The sequence below is a fragment of the Serinus canaria genome, chromosome 4, assembly GCF_022539315.1.
Source record: "Serinus canaria isolate serCan28SL12 chromosome 4, serCan2020, whole genome shotgun sequence".
In the NCBI taxonomy this organism is placed as follows: domain Eukaryota; kingdom Metazoa; phylum Chordata; class Aves; order Passeriformes; family Fringillidae; genus Serinus; species Serinus canaria.
The window spans coordinates 33229600-33250803 of record NC_066317.1 but is presented as its reverse complement, the minus strand read 5'-3'; the positions used below and the strand labels follow the sequence as shown (position 1 = coordinate 33250803).

General features: G+C 37.1%; 1 protein-coding gene across 2 annotated transcripts in view; it reads right to left on the bottom strand.

The window, feature by feature from the left end:
- Positions 1–420: 420 nt before the first annotated feature.
- Positions 421–21204, bottom strand: part of TLL1 (tolloid like 1) — a 125557-nt gene continuing 104773 nt past the window's right edge. For both annotated transcript variants that reach the window (XM_009101170.4, XM_030239410.2), the window contains exons 17-21: positions 15739–15864; positions 14249–14376; positions 9306–9519; positions 4074–4324; positions 421–2436 (exon numbers count right to left, since the gene is read on the bottom strand). In XM_009101170.4, the coding sequence (XP_009099418.3) occupies positions 2302–2436; positions 4074–4324; positions 9306–9519; positions 14249–14376; positions 15739–15864 (854 nt within the window). In that variant the 3' untranslated portion in view covers positions 421–2301. The remainder of the gene's footprint in view (positions 2437–4073; positions 4325–9305; positions 9520–14248; positions 14377–15738; positions 15865–21204) is intronic.

The window sequence follows — 21204 nt, the reverse complement described above, 5'->3', positions numbered from 1 at the left end:
AAGTGGAAAATAAGATAGCATGGAAACTTGCATTTGCTTTCAGCCTCAGATTTTCCCAGTGCCTTTTGATTAACCATGCCAGGGAGACACTGCTTCTGCTGCTGCTTGCTTTTCTTTCAGAAATTCAAGCATTAGAATTCCACCCAGCTGATAAACTATGTAACAACATCAAGAATATGCATTTTATTTTTTTAACTTTGGTAATATCTCTGCCTGAACTTTGTAGTAAAAGACCTTGGAGAAAATGTTTGTAGTTCATTTCTTGATCAAACAACCTGAAAAATGAGCCAAAAAGACAGTGGAGCAGCATTATAAAAACACAGAAATTATTAAGGTTTTGAACTTCACACACATCGGCTATCTAAAAAGAAAAATATATATGAGTAATAACAGGAGTGTTAAAACAAGCAAAGAGATCTATACAGACATTCAGTTTTTATTTTTATAAAAAAAGGTCAGATTTATTAGTGCCAATGTATGTTCATAGAAGGAAACAAAAACTAAGCTAATTTAAGTAGCAACTTACATCAAAGGATATCAAAATAATATTTCTTGTAAGTGAAACATAATACTTCATTTAAACTTGACTCTTGCAAACTAGAAGTCCTTGTTATCTGTCTATGAAGCCTTTAAAGAAAAGTTGCTACAGTCAAACAGGGTCCTGATAGAACTTGGCACATAAAGAAACAATTCCATATTCACCCACACAATACCTCTCACTCTCCTGGAGCACTCATTCATACAATACTTACATAATGCATATACATTATGACTAGAGCCATGTACGGCCTAAAGCACATAGAATATCTCAGTTCTAAATGTAACATAACTCTACATCAAAAGCAGGTCTCTGTATTTACAGCAGATGATCTCTCTCTGCAGATGGGGCTTTTGCTTGAAGATCCTTTTGTTAGCATATGCTAAGATGCTCGAGATGTCAAATTATTTATCAAATTAGGAGTGTATCTACAGGAAGATCTGTCTGATTGTGTGCGAGGATTCTAAGGCAATAATAGTAGTTGTTCCACAGGAATAGCACTGCCATTGCAACCCGCTTTCCATTGGAGCAGTAAAGCCTTCTTCTCCAGATGCAGCCAGGTATAGTGAGACATTCATGATCTGCAAACTGTTGGCTCAAAAGTCTAAAACTTCTTGGTTTGCTTCTTTTTAATGTTCACGGAATAGCACCATAGGAATTCACACTTGATATCAAAAAGATCCTGGGTCTGTTTCGTTTTGCTTTTTTCTCCATCATGGATAGTCTTACTCTTAGGAAAAAAAACTAACAAAAACCTCTTTGGGAAACTTGTCTTTTGGACACTATTTCAGCTTCATTTCTGAGTAACTGAATCAGGCAAATAGCTCATTCACAAAAAGATCCAAAGAAATAAAGCTTAGCAGTGGTTTCAAATGTACTGCTGAAAAAATTCAGTAGGAGGAGTTTCAGGTGATCCTTGACCATTTCTCTTTCTCATGGATACAGAGTTTGATTCAGGACAGGTTTTTATTTCAGTCTCTTTCTATATTCAGTGCAAAATAAGAGCACATCATCGGAGATAGCTTACTTAACTAGTAAACCAAACATTTTCAGATGCTTACACCATTAAAATTCAGTCAGGTAGTGATTGGTCACTACTGATGACTGATGTAACAGTTCAGACTTCTCAGTCATTAGTAAAACAAAATACTCTATAGATCAGTTATGTTTCAGAAGAAGGATTTTCCAGTTTCAAAACACTGATAACCTGATATGACAGGTGAATTTGTAAAAAATACAGAACAATGCAGGAAGGCCTTCCCATTTCATATCTTCTTCCAAGTCCTTGTACACACCGAACGCAGGATTCAAAGTCAAAGCAACTAGGTAGAAGAATAGTATTTGAGTGTGTGACCTAAAAGACCTTCTTTTCCTTCTAGACACCATACAATTGTCAGAAGAAAGAATGATCTAGAGGGTCACTTCCCCTGAAAGAAACTGATTGAATCCACACGCAGTTCTAGCAAATACTGGACCATGAAGAAAAGCTTTTCTATTCTCCTGCATGCCAAGTCCTTTCACAAGCTCTGCAGAGACAGTCCAGTATGGAGCCTGCACATCGTCCTCTTGACTATTCCACTGGGACAGGTGATTTTCTTCTTTTATTTCATTTCAGTCTCTGGTATTATAAGCCAGCATTTCAACTGAACTTATATTAATCATTTGTGCTAATAACTTCAGGTTTTTTTAAAAAATGACATATTTTCCTTCCTTTTCACTGTGTGTGCTTTCTTTCTCACTCTTCTGGCATAGAGGTTCTTGTGTTATTTTTTGGTGTGCACACTATCTGGATATTTTATACTTCTGTATCGTATATGAAATCCTTTCTTGTTGATTGTATCATCAGTGTGAAAGTGAAGTAAAAGAGATTCTCCAGCTGAATAAATTTCTTCTGGTGGCTAAAATAAATTACCAAAAAGAAAAAACATTATCTGTCCATTCTGTATTCATACATTATTTTTCTCCTTATGAATATTTCTCTTTTCCTGCTACACCTCATCATGTAATTCCACTGTGTCTCACTGATACAATGCCATCTGACATCATCAGACAGAACGGTTCTATCTCATTGTGCTCTCAGTTATAGGCCAGATGCAGACTGAGAAAATAACCTAACTCCTAGTTTTTCTCTAGTTCTGCTGGAGAAAGAAAGTGACTGGGCAAGAACAAATGCAATATTCTAAATTTAGATAAAAAACAGAGGCCAATACTTATTTTCTATCTTATTCTTCACAGCCTTCACAATGTCCTGTTTTATTACTGAAGCACATTGATCAGAAGTCTCAGCTGAACTACCAAATCCTTCTTCTAAGGTTGAGAAGGTAGCAATATGTGCTAACATACATATTTTTCCCACTCCTGTTTGGATCATTTTGCTTTTTATTTTCAATAGCTTTTCTATTTAATTGTATAGATCCTATGTGACATCTGAAGCCATTCATTTACATCTTATCAGAACTAAACCACCATCATCAGTGTGCAACCATTCTACCCCAAGCCCCCAAAAGGAGAAAATAATTCAGCCCATTTTCTGGTTTGCTGCCCTTCTACTTGTAAAATACAGTAACTTGCAAAGAAAAATATTGTTTTGTGTAAATTAGTAGATTTTAGCAGTTGTAGCATTTCCCTTAGAATACATCCCCTACAGCTTAAGTGGAAGCACCTTTTGTGCATGATTAATTAGTGTTCAAAAATGCACTAAAAGGACTTAAGCCAGTTTACAGGTAACTTGTCTGTATGACTAAGATATTTGATCCAGCTCAGAGGCTGAAAAAAGTGACACATAATGAAATACTTAAGAGCCCCTGTCATCTTATGTAGTCTTTGAAGCTTCTATCTAGGCAAAGAGTATATGTACCAAAGTGTGCTTGCACTGGCACACATATAAAGAATTGATGAGGACTTGAGGGATCATTGCACCAGTTTTCCCAAGGCAGGCAGCCAGCAGACCACTGCAAGTCTAAAATGAGAAATAGGATACAGCATTTTCAGGGTGTCCTCTGGCCAACTTCCTCATGTCTTACAGTTAAAACGTGCCAGAATGCATATAGGATTTCATGGTTTTCTTAAGGCCCATATTAATCACTCAAATTAGGAGCACTTTTTTTTTCCCCAAATCAGACTTAAAAGTTGATGAGCATACTATAAATACTTCCCAGCCCCTCCTACCTTAAAATGTGGCTTCTTTCCAATTCAAAGAACTTAAATGTAAAATTTTTTAACACTGGTGCATTTCCCTATATATAAGGGAAAAAAGCTGCTAGCTTTTATTTGTGTGCTGACTTACTACTTAAAGCTTAACATTAGAATATTTTGGTCAAAAACTTCATAACAATTTATTGATGAAAATATTTCAAGGGAGTGATTGTACTACAAGGCTGCAAATTTATTCATTAAAATATGAGGTGGATAATCTAGTACCTTTATGATAAGGTGTTGTGACTGAATCTCACGACCCTCATCTTCCTCTGCCCTGCCTTTCTTATTCTGTTTGTAGAAAGGAAAAACAAAAAAAAGTTTCTACCTATTTACTTACCCCAGATCCACAAAATCGACCAAGTCTCACTGCTGTCTTATCATGACCATCAAAAAGCTCCACGTAATCATAGCCACAGTCTGCCTCTTCCTCCACCTCGAAAGTCTGGAACATCAACTCGACGCGGGCGCCGCGCTCGGCCACCAGCAGCCAGTCGCAGTCTGCCTGAACCGGGTAGTTGTTATCACCAAACTGAGCATGTGAGTACAGGTCCTTGGGCTTCAGTTCAGCTTTCAAACGACCACCACACTCTAAATGGAGGGGGAAAAAAGATGAAGAAGCTTATTCAGTGCAAATGTGTGTTTTCTTTCCATAGATGCCCGGTCTCATTCAGGCTGAGTGTATTTTAATGTCACGAGCAGGTTAATCAAACAAGCTGAGAGAGAACTATTACACAGTATGAAGAGAACTCCATCATTCTGAGTTTTCTTATATAAATTCTCTTTTATAACTAGAGACACTTGAATATAGTTCATAATTTTCAAGTGAAAAACAAAAACAAGGAACACCAAAGGAATGTGGCTTAAGCAGTATGACAGTCTTTAAGTAAGCACTGGAAAGATTCCTGTGGCCAGCAAGACAATTGCTGTAAGGCTACCCACATTTCAGCTGTGGTGCTTCCACAGGAGTTAATGACACCATTTGCAAGTGATAGGGGAGGATCAGATCCAGCACACTCGTAGTCAAGTGTGCCAAACTTTTTTGTTTCACAGTAGTGTCAGCTTTAACCATAACGGGGTACCTGGAGAGCCAGCTCAATACTAAACGCCACTGCAAAAATTGCTGCCTTGTTTGCTGTGTAGTTCATGGGCAGGCCTTTCTCTCCAAAAGAGTGGGCCAGGAGAAAGCTGCTGCTACCAGAGAGAAAGGCTTGTAGCTGAAAGCCTGTTCTTGAGGCAAGCCTTTGGCAGGAGATACATGCCTTTGGTCAAAACCATTATTTTAGCAAAAAATCTCTATTTGTACACAGTTGCAAAATGGATGTGGGTCTTTAGAGCTTGTTTATAACTGCTCAAAGAGTTCAGAATTTAAATATGAATTAGATCTAGTGAAAAGGTGAATAAGGTGTAAAACAAGTGTTATTAAAACCCAATGAAGAACAGACAAAAATTGTACTTAAGAGAAGAAAATGCATTGTTTCCAAAATGCATAATATTTCTAAAATGTGGGTGCAGGCTTTTTTACTTTACGTGTATGAAGTTTTCAATGCAAACAGAATAATTTTGTTTTGGTTTCTCATCAAAAACAAATCATCTCTTACAGCACTTGATAAAAACACCAAGCATAAATGAGCTTGAACAAAATACTGAGAATCACAAGTTTAGATTTAATTTTTATAAATAAACAGATAATTTTACCTGCATTTAAAAATATGTAGATATTTTTGATTGATCATTTTAGAGTAACCTGAAACAAAGAGCAAGATTCAAATCTTTCTAAGCTTTGGTGAAGAGGCACTTGGAATTTTACTTCATGGACTCCACCCACACTAAACATGACCAATTGCACTATTATATTGCTAGGAGTCACATTTAGCTAAGAGTTAATAATGGTAATGACCAAATCCTTACTTTTTAAAAAGAGTGGGTTTTTTTTCTTAGTAGGGTAATGAAGGAATAAAACCATGAAATATAATTTATAAGTAATCCATTATGCATGATCAGTTCAAGCTGAAATTTCATTTTTTTTGCTTGTAAAGAACAAATAAGAGCACAAGATAAAACATTGGCAAGAAAGATAGTTCAAACAGTTATTTTTCATATTCTAATTTACTGGTTTTAACTCCCTATTCTGAATTTCATTTGGCGTTTTTGTTGTTGTTGTTTTGGGGGGTTTGGGGGTTTTTTTGTTGAGGGGAGAGGGGGTTGTTTTGGGTTTATTTTTTGTTTGACTGGACTCTTGCCAACATTAGTAACATCTCACTGCCTCAGACACCAAACAGCTGCAAACAAGAAAACATTTAATGAACTGTCTGCATTCCTTCCCTCTGCTTGCTAGAGAGGACAGGAGCTTAAAGGAAAGCTGTAGCCATACAACCACAGAAAATGGCAATTGCTGTTCCCCTGCCCTTCTCTCACAGATTACAGCCTCATACTTTAGAAGAGAAACTACAAGCCAAATTTTCAGTTTCTTAAGAATTAGGCTGTAGCTTCAGAAGCCTACATCCATCCAGGCTGCCCAGCCAGGCAGTGCACTGGGACAGGCACAGAGCAGAGCCTTGCAGCCCTGCCTGCTTGGCCTTGGTACCAGAGCTGACCCATTGTGGTTCCCATCGTGCAGGCACGGCTGCTCTGCTGCAGGCAGGGTGTTTGCTCCTGACTTGTAAAACCATGGTCATCTGGTACCTTCAGTGAAAGAGTCTTTCTAGATCAACTAAGGCACAAAAACCCTCTCACGTTTCATGACCTTTCTGGGGAATTAGGCTTCTTACAAACATAAGAACAAATCAAGCAGTAGTTTCCTGATTGTTTAACAAGCCAGACAGTTGGGAAAAGCTTAAACCCACACCATCTGAACTAATGAAACAAGATTATAAATTTGTTTCATCACTCCCATACTGAATTATTACAGCTATTTTGGAAGCAACACAGGCATCTAAACTGAGTGACATCTGAGATATCCAGATTTGTTTGAGACATCCTCCCAGCACTGACAGATAGGAATAGGACCTACAGTAGATCTGCAACCTCCTAGAGCAGTGGCTGGAAGCCAGGCACCATAAATGAAGCTGTCCAGAAGAGAACTAGATGCCTGAGTTAGGGCAGACAGATCACTCTCTGAGCAATGATGTTTAATGTTCTGTCAGGAGCATTTTTATGAATTCCTCTTGGATGGGTTATGCCTTTTCTGAGAGGGGAAAATATGACAGAATCTCCTTCTAAAACTGTGTTGCACTTTCAAAACAGCATTTTATAAGTTTTGCTCCACCCAAGGAAGCCTTTTTAGCCAGTTTATTTTTTAAGCTTTAATGTATTTGCTGCTACATTTTTATCCTGTTTTCTGAAATATTAAATGGAAATTTTGAAATCGGATAGCACTTCAAGCCAAAAAGTGTCATAGAAGGGAAATCATCATTGACAGCATCCACTGGAATAATAAGGGGCCATTAAATGATGAAGATGCCAGGAATGCAGCAACAGAGACAGCTCTGGGCACAGAATCCAGCTACTTGCTCTCTGCTCTGGTGTCAGACCAGGTCCTTTCACTGAGTGAGTTTTGCTAACGTGTTAGAAGTGATGGGAGCAGCCTCCTCAGCACCCCCTGTCTGTTTACACATGGATACAGGATCAAACAGAACTCTGTCTACTTCCATTGCACACCATCAATCTTTTTTTTCCTAGAAAAGATGAAGGAATTACAATCCTACACTTGTTAGGTATCTGCTCATGGACATGTGCCCATAGCACAAGGGTAAAATTCTCACAGAGAGTCTGTGTTTGGCTCAAGGCTGGAGGAGCAGACTGTGAGACCCGGGCTGCCCCTCATTCAAACACTACCTCCAGGTATGTGCCAGAGATGAGGGCTCATCTCAGGGAGAAGTCTGTGCAACAGCAGCTGACAGAAGTAAATGTCCTCTCAAGGAGGTACATTTGTAGTTTTTTATAGCATTCTTAAAAACTGGATAGATTTTATTTTTCTCAGAAAAGCACATGCTTGTCCGTGCTATAAATGATTTTATATTTAAGGCACATAAAACTCAGCAGGTCATAACAAAACTTGCAACCTTTAGAATTTAGGGAGTGTACATCTGCACATTTAGGGAGTGTACATCTGTACATTTTTCACATATTGACTGCTCCAGTTCTGCAAACTGAAAGTGAGGAAATGAAACAGCAGTTTTACAACACCTGTCCTAGCAAGAGGTCTGACCTTTAACTATATACTCTCAGGTAATTAAAAAATGGGTAATTATTACTTCTATCCAATTTTGCATCTAAGGGAAAATATTACTGTAGTAGGGAACACAAAACATTGCATGCTTGTAAAACTGGATTTTTCACAAGAAAAACAAACTGAATCACAGGTAACTAAACTTTTCACTTTCAAGGCCCTGATCACAAAGATTTCATACAGTGTTGTCTACTGTCTTTCTCTGAAAGGGAAATTAAATTACTAAATATTTTGAATTATTTGGAAAAAATCAGAAGGAAAAAAAGGCAAAATGATAGCATTGATATAAATGAGGAATTTTTAGCTGAGCATTACACATCAACTTGATGAATACTTTGGGTAATATCATATTACATCAACCTTGAAATATCACAATTATATTATATATTATATAGAGAATATATTATTAAAAAATAATATTTTATATAATATGGTATACATGTTATTATATATCATTAAATTTTATTACAATGTAATAAAACTCATTACCTTGATAATTCTATTCATAACTATTACCTGTAATTTAAACTTATCCCCTAGAAGATATATTTATGAAATGTTTTCTAAATTATTTATTGCCTGGATAAATAAGAATCAACTCTGGAAATTTAAAGAGGACATTATAATTTAAGATTAAAATAAAGGTCAAAAAGCCCCAAATCCCCTTGTTTTACTGCAGGCACTGGATGTTCAGAGCTTCAGCACTAGAGGCCACTGTAAGCCAAGCAACATCAGGGGAAAAAGCTATACACTGACAATGTCCCAAAAATTCTATAAATGCAATTACAAACCACTGTTTCCAACTTCAGTGACTTCTGCCAAACAAGAAAATTGAATGGTGAATATGAAGAACATTATATTCTAATGGTCCTGAGAAATTCTTTAATGTTGTTTTTTCCTTATTCTTCTTTGGCTTGCCTTTCCTTTTCAGCACTACAGGAAAGAAATATCTGTTTACACGAAACCCAGATTTTTGTTTAAGTTAGAACAGGAAAGTAACGGAGGTGCATCACATGTCCCAGTTAAGTGTTGTTATTACAAATACAGTGAAAACATATTCAATCTTTTATGATCTCAAGCCATGAATCCTGAGGAACCTCATTTCTTATTTGACTCTGTTTCAATACCTTTTAATTTCTCACCTAAGAAAGGAATATCTAGACTACTAGAGAACACTTTCTGCAATCTCAGACTTTTCCTACTGGGCTTAAGGCTTCATTAGATACAGCTGTTACATCTGTGAACTCATCTCACTCCTACAAAAAAAAAAAAAAGTCTGCATATGTGCCACTAAAAAACAATGGGTAAGTTATTAGTAAAAAGCACATCCTGATCTCTGACCTGTAGAGTGAGTTGCTTGGAAGCCTTTTCTTTGAACTGAGGCATCAGAAATAAAGCGGAGGAACATTTTGTTTCCAGTAGCAATGAGAGGATCTGGTATTTTATTGCCGCACAGGCGTCCCAGGATTGGCGATTTTTCACTTTCACCATCAAACACTTCCAAGTGGTCATAAGCACATTCTTGATGTTGCTCTATTTCAAATTCATTGAATGTCTAGGGGAAAGAAAAGTAAAATTACCCATTGTGGGACTGTATTTACACGGTACATAAATAGATATGTTAATATGTTGTAGAATGTAAAGATGCAGTTAAAATGACAGATTTAACATTACTGCTTCCACAAGCCCGTAGATTTGAATAACATATTGGTCCTATTAAACTTTTACTGGAATAAAAGTTGACACTGAACTTCAAGAGTACATCACCCTTTATAAAGAAAGGCATTAGCATCTTTATAACAACTACTACCTAGAAGAGAATATTAAATCTAGAATACTGCTGCCTTTCTGCTGAATTCTCACTGTTTTTAGGATTATTCCAAATTTCACAGAGCATTCAAAACAGCTAAAAAGTCCGAAATTACTGTTCCTTGCATTGTTGAGGACTGATAGAAACATCTGCAAAGCATAATAGCTCCCCCCCCCCTTTTCTAAAACCTACATCACACTGCAAATAAAGCCTCTGAGAATGACTTTTCCGCATGAAGGTTTATGCATGAAAGTTATATTTGTTAATCTATTATTTAGAAATCTATTTTTTTATTCTTACAACTTAATGATGTTTCTGACTTCACCTTTCATGCTAAGGTCACATTTTTGTTAGCAAAAGCATTGTGAAAAACAACAAAATCGTGTTAACTGTTTAATAGAACAAACTTCAGGCATTTCTAAAAAGTGTATGCCATGCCTGACAGAAACTGCTAACACACATGCAACTAATACCCACATTTGGTAGATCTGGTAGATTGTCTTCCAAGACTAGAGTGATGTAAACAAATTTATTTCAAGGGAACAGCTAAGATTTTTCAGATAAGACTTTGTGACCAGGGCTAAATTCAACAACCCTGAAGCTTAATATCTGGTAATTTCTCATCATGTAAACACTGTGAAAGCAATATACATCTTTGTGAATTTTGTATAGAGTAAGCTACAATTTATGGTGGAATTCAAAATCTATTGTGTTCAACAAAACAGCAAAAAACCACCAAGTACACAGCCTTTCATAAGTAGTCATGTAGCTGACTGTTTATGAAAAAAAAAACAAAAAACCAGAAGGCCCCAAACAAAACCCCATAAACCAAACAGAAGATTAAGAAACAATAATTAAAATGAATAAAACTGAACTGTTAAACACCGAGCAAATATCACAATTAAGCATTCTCTCCAGCACACCAAAACAAATCTGACCCACCAAATCACTTGTGCAACCCTGAGAGTGTGAAATGCTATGATGATTTATATTAAAAACTGACCTAAAGAGCTAACACAAAGGGGTTTTTCCCCAGAGAACTTCAATATTCAGAAAAGCACTGATTTCATGTGAAGATCTGCATGATGCAGAGGATGCAGGTTCATTTCACTGTGAAAGTTTGGGGTTTACATTAAGGGAGTGAAACTGCAGAGGCAATGAAAACAGCTGTACAGCAGTCACTCCTGCTGCTCTTAAATTGTGGTCAGCCATCCTACTTTTATGATGCCAAATATGTGTTACCATTTATACCAAAATAAAATCTGAAGGATTAAGAAAACCCCAGCAAGCTGAGAGACTTAAGTCTCAGTAAGGGAGTTACTTAAACACAGTGTTGAGTCAAGCCAACTTGGAATCAATGGGAGCAATAGGCATGATCCAAGACCAGCCTGCAGAAATTCATTTTTTTTAGAGGAAAATTAGATCTGTTTTGTTCACTTCTCACCAGCATGAAAAAACCCCCAACAGAACCAACCCTCTCCAGGAAGCATATCTCATTATGAACTGTAGGGCACACCTATTATTTTTAATATTTGACTTTTCACTGGGATTCCCAAGCCTGCAGAAGGACAGTACATGTTATATTGGGTCCCTCAAACACGACCAGAAAAAAAATCTCTAAATCTGTTGTGGGTATAGCAATCTATTCTAGCAATTCCAAAGAGAATGTAAGGAAACCTTGCTTTTTAAAGGAAAATCAGATCTTAATGCACATAGTCCTTTAAAATCTAAAAATGTCTGATATTTTAAAGTACCAAAGACAGCCTCAGTTTTTTTGAAGGTCAGCCAGTTCCTTGTAGGTTTGAAAGAGGAGAACTGACATAAACTTCCCTTAACCATAACTGAATAGTTCCTGCCAACAGAGTTCACAAATGATCCAATAAAGTTTGTAGTATAATTAAATCACACCCTCTCTTCCTGGGACAAATACTTTTGAATTCCTACTCCACCATGACTATTTTAACTCCATGTGATTTGTCTCCTTAGTGGGAATGGTGCTCAGAAATGTTACATATAGCTTCTGACTGTCCAGCCCTTTCTATCTACACCACTCAACCGAGTAGATACGTTGGTGGCACTTATGGACAGCTGCCTGCCCGGAGGGGACACTTAAGTCTGTCTCTTATAAACATCCGGCTGATTAGCTCATGGAAATCAGTCTCTCTGCCATGTACATTTTCAAAGCCATCTTTATCTACATGCTTCATTTAAAAGTTCTGAAGTGCATGCCCTTTTTTTTTTCATAGGCTTCTTAATTGCACCAAATACTTGAATTTAGCCCGTTCAGGAACACACTTTTCAATGGTTAGCAGAGTGAGGGCAATCACAAAACAAAAGATTAGTTTCTATACACATATCCCTCTCAAAAAAGAAAGCACAGCCTCACAATTCTTGTGCTTTGTTACCATGAAGTAACTAATTCACCTCTTCAATTTGAACAAGAAAACTATGAAAAGTAAACTTAAACACAGTGTAAAAGAAAAAAAATCATCCAATGTGGAATTATGGTATTAATAATATTGATATGGGACCTTGCTGTTCTACACAACTAAAGTTATTGTACACACAGAATTTAGAAATTGATCCTACTGGTTTGCAAAGAAAAGCAGACTCAGACTCTAAGTCATGGAGGTATTGTTGAAAATTCTATCTAGTAAAATTCTGTCTATTTTTCCAGTTCCACTGGCAAAAGCCAATTTTAAAAAAAACTTTTCTTTGTAAAGTAGACCATGGAATATTTGGCTGAAGATATCTGAATGTTGGAATTTTTCCTGCTGTGGGTATAAGTATTGGAAAAGCCTTTACAGTAACATGCCTGTACCTGTCTGGTTTTAGTTTATTCAGCCAGTATGAAGAATACTTGCTCAGAAGCAGCAGCAAGAAGGCTGCCTGAATTAGAAACCTATTTTTCACCTTTGGAATGGACAGAGCACGTTCCACTCATTCTCCACCACCATCCCCTCCAGTACAGCTCAACTGTTTTACTTTTGGCAAAGAGGGATCAATTCACAATCCCACATCAGCACCAGTAACATGAGTGTTTTAACCCCAGGCAGCAGCCAAGCCCCACACAGCTGCTTGCTCACTGCCCCATCAGTAGGACTGGAGAGAGAATTGGAAGTGTGAAAGATAGAAAACTTTTGGGCTGAGATGAAGACATTTTAATAGGGAAAGCCAAAGCTGTGCATGAGTAAAGCAAAGGAAGGAATAAATTCCCATGGGCAGGCAGGTGTTCCGCCATCACATGGGCCCCACTATCACTCCAAATATCATCCCCTTCCTCATTCTTCCCCTAGTTTGATATCCTGAGCAGGATATCATATAATCTGGAATATCCCTGTGGTCAGTTTGGGCCACCTGTCCTGGCTGTGTCTCCCCCCAATCTCCCATGCAACCCCCACCTTCCTTGCCAGCAGAAAAAGCCTTGGTTCTGTGTAAGCCCTGCTTAGCAATAGCAAAAACATCTCTGTATTATCAACATTGTTCAGCTCTAATCCAAAACACAGGCCCACATCAGCCACTATGAATAAAATTAATTCTACCCCAGCCAAAACCAGGACAGGGGGATAGGGTTTGCTAAGGCCAGCAGTTATGAGATTGGAATACATCTTTCATCCCTGCACGACTGCTGCCTATTGCTTCTACCTCTGAAGCAGAGACATCTCTCTCCTTAACTTTATTTGCTCCAAAACAGTTGAAAAATCAATTTAGGAAGTTTAAATACCTGTAAGGCCAGCTTTTGTTGTGGCTGGCCTGCAAGTAAGCTGCAGAAGAAATGCTGGGGCTGAGCTCAAAGCAAAAACCCTGTGGGCAGGACTGTGCCTTTGGCCTCATACAGAGGCTACATAACCTCAATAAACCTGCAAAGCTATCTAAGCTCTGCTAGGCCTGTCTTTGGACACCAGCACCGTCCTCAGCCAGCTGGACACAAAATTCACAAATCTACTCCAGCCTGCTCTTCTACTTAGGTTAAAATGTGAAACCACTTTAAAATGAAAAATCCAGATTCTCAGGGGTTTTTGTATCTTTTTACCTCCTCAAAAAAAAAAAAAAAAAAAAACAAAAAAACAGAACAGGAAAAGGTGTGTGTAGAAGACTGCTCATAACTCAAGTCTTGCTTTTTCTATATATTGGAAGTTGTGTAAATGGCCTCTGCCATGTTTGCCAAAAATTTGCACAAGTTTTATGAGTTGCAACAATGATATAAGTAAAGTCTGACAGGAGGAAAGCGTTCCTCCTGCCTTTGCTGTACAGAGTATTTCCAATCACTATAAACTTAAATCACAACTCTATGATATTGAGTAGTCCCTGTTGGCCAGAAATGGACAAGATTCAGCAAGTTTTTAAAATAGTTTACCTCTGGGATGGCAAACTGACAGTAAAGTTTAGTAACAGTTTCATATCATTGAGCAGTCATTTGAGAAGCTGATTTGATGGAAGAAAAGCTGAAAAGGAAGGGAAGGCAGAGACTCACCAGTTTGACCCTCTGCCCAGGGGTGGCACTGATTTCCCAGGTGCACTCCTTCCTGCTGGGATACTTGTCAGGCCAGTTGGGACTCGTGATGATGCCGTTGGGACTGTGGATCTTCTGCTCACACTCAGCTGTGCCAGGAGGGAGAGCATCAGTTAGTCTGGGGTCAACATTCAGAAATAGTCAACAAAGTACTATTTTTTGTCAGGGCAGCCACCAAGTGGAAAGGATTTTTAGGAAGATGGGTAAGCATGCTTTTCAGAGTGCACAGTCATGTTAGCCCCCTCAGGCATGTGCTTTAGAGCATTAACCCAGCACGTTTCTCTATGGATTGCTGTGAAACACACACTGTTGTTTACAATGGATAGCTTTTTTTCAGAAAAAATCTTATACAGGAATAAACATAAGATAAATATTAAAAGTTAATCAAGTACTTTCCCATTCCCCCTATCCTACATACAAGTAAATGTGTAAATCCATATGAAAATCTCACTACTCATACTTCAAAAGAAATTTCTCAAACAATTTATTTTTTTCTCTTCTTGGTAGTTTTCACTACAGCTATAGAGCAATCAATTTGATTTGTAAACCACAGTTTCAAGGTAAACATATACACAATGTGAGATCAGCTAAGACTATACTGTAAGTATGCACAAAGAGCAGCTTAGTCACTGACTTTGCAACTAAATCACTAGCACCCAGAACTAAAAGAAGGCATTTTTGTATTTACTTTTAACAATCTCAATTTGCTTTCTAAATACCAGATAATTACTTGAAAAAAAACCTTTTAGAATAGGCAAGTAGCATTCCAAAACCAGTGTAAATGCAAATGACTCACAAAGGGCATGCCTCTCAGATTAAATCCATGCTAGAAATCATTGAGACATTACAGCAGCTCTCATGATACTGCACACTTGAGGTTCATCTGCAGAGAATTTAAATTCTATTTAAGTCCCAAAGCCTATTGTTTTCTTGAAGGTAGGCACACCTTGAGAGAGCCAAGGGGAAGAAAGATGTGCAGGGCTTTGACTGGAACTTAAGATTGTCTAAATATGTCGCCTAAAACAAACACAGAAAGTGTAGATGTGGTTTCAACCTGGCTGTGAGGAAACTAACTGTTACTGATAGCAGCTAATCACACCTTTACCAGGCTTCTCTCCAGAAACTCTACCCCTGTGTTTAATACAGCCTTAGATAAATACTTTATCAGAGCTTTAAATATTCTACACTTCACAGAACTATTGAAAGTAGCACTCTGTGCCAAGGATCCCAAGTTTTCCAATCTTCATTCCTGTGGACCTCGAACTCAGCCGGCACAAATGCTGGGGATGGAGGGGATGGGAAAGGGGAGGGATGTTGTTGTGTTTAAGCCCAAACATCTAAAACCCCATTAGCAAGAACTTTTTTTCCTTTCTTTTGTTTGAAAGGAGAGCTGCAGAAAGCTTTCTGCGAGACAGCTGTGTAACCAACCACTCCACTGCCTCCCTGCTCACCTTCCTTGCAGTCATGTTTATTTTCGTGCAGCACAAATCCGTTCCGGCACTGGCAGACGTAGCTTCCGACGGTGTTGATGCACTCGTGCTGGCAGCCCCCGTTGTCCTTGGAACACTCATCCTTGTCTAAAAAATACACCACAAGCTCAGGTGAGCACACAGCTCCCAGCAGACCTTGCTACCAAGAGGAGCACGGAGCCTGAGGCCAGAGCAGGATAAGCCACAGCACAGTCACTCTTCCCAGTGAGGCACTTTTGTGGTGCCTTAGTTTTAGGTCACTCTTTGCTCAGCCTGCAGCCTTGCACTGTGGCAAGAGTTTGTCTCATCTTTCTAGGAATTGAGCATTAGTTCCTAAGGGAGAAGAGCACTAGTAAAACAAACAAGCTAGAACAAAGGAGGAAAGAGATTGACCAGCTTTTACTCTTTCAAGTGGTCTAGCTGGTAAAAGTTTCATAAATATCCAGTTTTATCTTAGTAAACAACTGTAGTGTAGTTTATGGGCAACACATATTATTCCAGCTTTGTGCAAATTCCATAATTTAATGGTGCTATCTTGAAAGGAACACATAGATCAAACAAGACTTCAACTTCTACACATTAAACATGTAAGAAGAGAAAGATTTCATATAAGCTTTTCTAATAAGTTGGGCTTTTTTCCCCAGCAGAGTGCCAGTGTGCTTTGCTTTTAATGAATCTGGACATTATAGACCATCACAAAAAGAAAAACATTTCATTGAAAGCAAAAAAAAAAAAGAATTTGGCAATAGTTAGTTTAAGAGCTACAATGTAGCACACAGTTCTGTTTATTAACATATAATCCTTCAAAAGAGCTTTTAGTGTGTTAGAAATAAAGCAGAGAGTAGTGGAGGAAATATGACCTGCATTAAACAGCTACAAATTCATTGCATGGAAAAAAGCCAAACTAGATTAACAGGCTGTCACTGTAGCAAGAGGCCTCTGCTGCCACGCTTCTATGTCATTCAGCTGTTCTGGCTTTAGGTGAGGCTGGTCCCTTTAAAAGAGGCAGACTGCTCCTGACATGGATATACACATACATGCATATATGTGTGCACATGTATATAAGTATAAATGTACACACACACACATATATACATTCTGAGATGTAAAAATATATGCATATAAATTTATATATATATGTATATACACAGACACATATTAAACCTTCCCTGTAATTTACTAAATATGTCATTTCAACATGCAAAAGAGAGGAGAAAAAAGAGCAAAGGAATTTTGGTCATCCCAAAGGTTTTGTTGTTGTGGGTTTGAATGCAGACCATTTTTACCCCCTTCAGTCTTATTTACCTTGGAAAGCAGCAGTTAACATTATCTCCAAACAAGGCAATGTGATATTTCCCACTTCAGCAGGTACAGCAAGAATTTCTATAGATTAGAAGCCACCATGGATAATTTAAGTCTCTTTTCATTGTCTTACTCATGCATATTTTCCCTGCCCTTACTGATGCTCATATTCAGTAAGACAACAAAGGAAGTTTGCATGGTAATTGCATACTCATCGTCTTCCTCTGCCAAAATGTATTCAGCACTTGACCTGTTGACTTGCAGGTCTGTCCATAAAAATCAGTTTCTACTTGTAATACATGATAATTTGCATTTGTAGGTAAATTCTGCAAGTCAAATCCAAGCATTTTGTACTGTAACTCTAAAATCTGTTTGCACTGGAAGTTTTTGGAAGCTTTCTGCAAATGTGAGCAGATCTGAAGGTTAAAAAACAGTTGAAAACATAGATACCTCTTGGAACCATACTTTCAAAGAGATACTACTTGTTATTTTGATGATGAAAGGAAGCACAGAAGCTCCACAATACACTTTTTATGCATCTTGCAAAGCAAGTCCCTGACTGAGGTAGCAAATCAATGCAATTTCCAACTAAAGTCATAATTTTGCAAAAGCAAGCACTATCATAAATTAATTCCACATTACAAGTGAAAAACAGTAGCAAGTAACTAAGAAATTAGAACTAATATGAACAAAAATCTTCAATATTTCCCTCCTAGACATTAATTTGTAATTTTCCATCAGAATAACAAAATGAAAGGAAGGCAAGTTCAAAACGCATTCAAGTTAGGCTTTCAAGTACAGAGTAGGTGCATAGATTCTAAATAAATAAAAGCCCTGACCACTTCCATCATCCAAACTCTGTGAAAACACTGAAAAGTATTTTAACATTAGATATTCTTATATTCTGTAAAATAATCTCCTAAGAGACAAGTGCATAACCAAATAGTCTCGTGTTGGATGTCCTCAAAAATAAAATAATGGACAGAAGGTAGAAAGGAGAAGTTTTGGAACATATTTGAACTACAATAATTACTTGTACATAGTTAATCAAGGATGCAACTGTTGAACAAGCCTTCCTCACACTTCATAATTGAGAACAGACTTTCTGTCAAACTGATTGCCCAGTTTAAAAATTTGTGGAAAAAAAAAAAAAAAGCAACAATTAGTCTGTATTAGTTACAAGAACAAATGTTTTGCCATGTAAAAACAAAGCCATTTGTTATGCTGACAGATGGAAATGAGTACCCCCAATTTTAAATGGATACTTTCTTTTATCATTTCAGTACTCAGAAGAAGGAAAGATCCACTCTCAAGAAAATAATAGATTGAATCATTCTGAGGACAAATGGTCGTACCTCTGAGACCCTCAGAGGCCACCAGTCTGTGAATAATATGTACTCGGCCTGAAGGGACCTGTACCAACTCCTTGCAAGATTCAAAAACAAAAATTTTCTCTTTGCAGGCAGCTTTCTTGTCTGTGGAAAAAAATGTACCAGGATGGCACGAGAGATGAGTTTTTGTTCAAGGCTAGAAACATTCTAGTTTTCATTTTTTAACTGCTCAATGAATCACCACCCAAGAAGAGATGTCCCAGCAAACCTCATTTTTACATTATAGCAAAACCCATGAATATTTTGAATGATTATGCAAAGAATCTGTCATATTTATTTAAAACACTGAAGTTAGTCTGAAACTTATGATAAATGGAAGCAGTTTATTGACAAACTAACTATGACTATGACTAATCCTTAGGGCATCTTCTCAGAAAGATCACAGACAAAAAAGGGTATTTAAAATTTTATATATCTTATTGTTATCTTCTTGGAATTATTTAATACTACTCTAGTCTTACAGGCCCAGTAGTGTGTGCTAAGTCCTGCAGGGACTTACTCCTAGGTCTTGGTCTTATAACAAAAGCGGGAGACAGAGGAGGACAGAAGAAAGAGGGAGAAGAATAAAAAACTTATTATTGGAAGGGTTTTTGTTGGGTTTTTTTTTTGTTTTGTTTTGTTTAGAAGCTTAATATCCGATTCCAAGAAGTTTAATTAATTTCTTTTTTAAATAATATATAGTCACCCCATGATTTCCTCTCTTTATCTGAGAAACTTGATTATAAATATACAAGAGAGTCTCTGTAGTTCAGCTAAATCCCTGCAGACACTCCTAACAGAGCTTTCTTCAGAACTGTCCCATCAGATGTAAATTCTACAGAATGCTGAAAAAAAAAAATTCTCACTTTCCAGTAGCACCTGTCTGACTGTTAACACTATTTTACAGCCAAAAATATAATTACATGTTGTCTTGTATCAACATAAATACCTTCCTAATGCAGGTCATCTGTTGCCCTATGTCACTGTTTGCTTTCACAGTTTATCACAGCAGGTTTCAACCACCCAAAAACTGCTTTCTGTCGTCTGAGCTGGAGCTGGGCCATGCTTCCTCATCTCTAGCTGTGGTGCAGAATTCACCACCAAAAGAGTTGCTGAAGAAAAGAGTAGTTCTTTGGCTGTGCTTGAGGAAAATTTTTCAGTTCTTAATCTCCACACTAATTTTACTTATCCACCTTTCTATATTGCTGAGCATTGCATATGGCCTTTACTGGTGAACAGAGTGCAAGATGCAATGTTTTACTCATTAAATTTTTTGTCATTTTTATGTCTTCATAACTAAGTGCTTTCACGTCTATTGTGATTCAATTAATGAAACTGGTAAATGCCTGCAATCAAGTGTCAAAGTATTTCTACCCAGATATCATTCTAAAATTATTGTACTCTGAAGAATAATATATATATATAAACAACAAAAAACAGCACTTCATCAGCTGAAAAATTATGCCATCAACTCCCAAAAGTCAAAATACTTGAAGTCTTAAGTCTGTTCTTCATTGACAGATCAATAGCATATTGTGCCCATATTAAGGAATTCAGGGATAAGAAAGTAACAGGGTTTTCTGACATCCTAAGATGTCTGATTAATTATTTGGAGATGATATATTCTTTTTTAGATACTTTAAGTTCAGAAGTTTGATTTTTCTCAAGCATTACAAAATTTCTGTTTTAATCAGAAAACATTGTCAAACAGGGAAAGCCAGATGACATGGAAGGATGAAATCTGCTAGAAATTAGAACAAATGGAAGATAGTTGAGAAAATAAAAAAAAAAAAAACCTGATGCTATATTCAGATATTTGAACTCATATGAAATGCTGGCAGGAATGTGTTATGAAGCACTCAGTAAATTTACATACTTACAGATTCAAAGGCTTTTTATACCAAACTATCTTTTTTTCTTTTTTTAAAGGAATCAGATATGTACAATATCTAGGACACAACACATTTCTATTCATTGAAAAATACATTAGTTCAAACTTATCCCTGACTAAAGAATTTATTCTGTGATCAATGACATCACTTAAACATTTCTTTTTGAAATTACCTTCTGAGGGAAAGATAGCATTTCATTCAGCACTGAAATAAACAAGGGAAAACTAGTTCTGAAGAATAACAACCTGATGCTTTGTAATCCATGACCTTCAGTCTAGTCTTTCCTCAAGATACAGCTTTGGTGGAACCCACTCATTTAAAGAAAGTCATTTGAGCAAAATAAATAAATTCATATATGTAGATGAACTATGACCTTAATGAAACCCAAAATTTAACTGACTATAGCTGTATAAATGACCAAGATGTCCAGGAAACACAACTTCTGAACTATGGAGCTTACATAAATTACTGCACTATCATTGCTACTCTTATCTGAAATATCTGTGAGATCTTAAAAAGATTCAACAAACTTCATTTGCAGTCTTTAGAATTTGCACATGTCAATATATATTCCTGTAAAAAGCCTATGTGACAACTCCTGTTGGCACAACTAAACCAACATAAAATGACTAGTTGTGTGCTTCTAGGAGGAAGCTCTGTTGTATGCACATATGTATTTACTACAAATAATGAGTAAACCTTGAACGCTTCTTGCAAATGTAAATCATAAATTTAAAAGTAGAAAGTGTTACTATAAGTAAAGATAGATCTTTGGAACATTAGGACCAGAGAAATGTGGTTACTAAGGAAGAGATATACTTAAAAGAGATCAAACGTTTGTTATGTCTTTGCATGAGACAAAACACCTCTTTCCATATTTCATA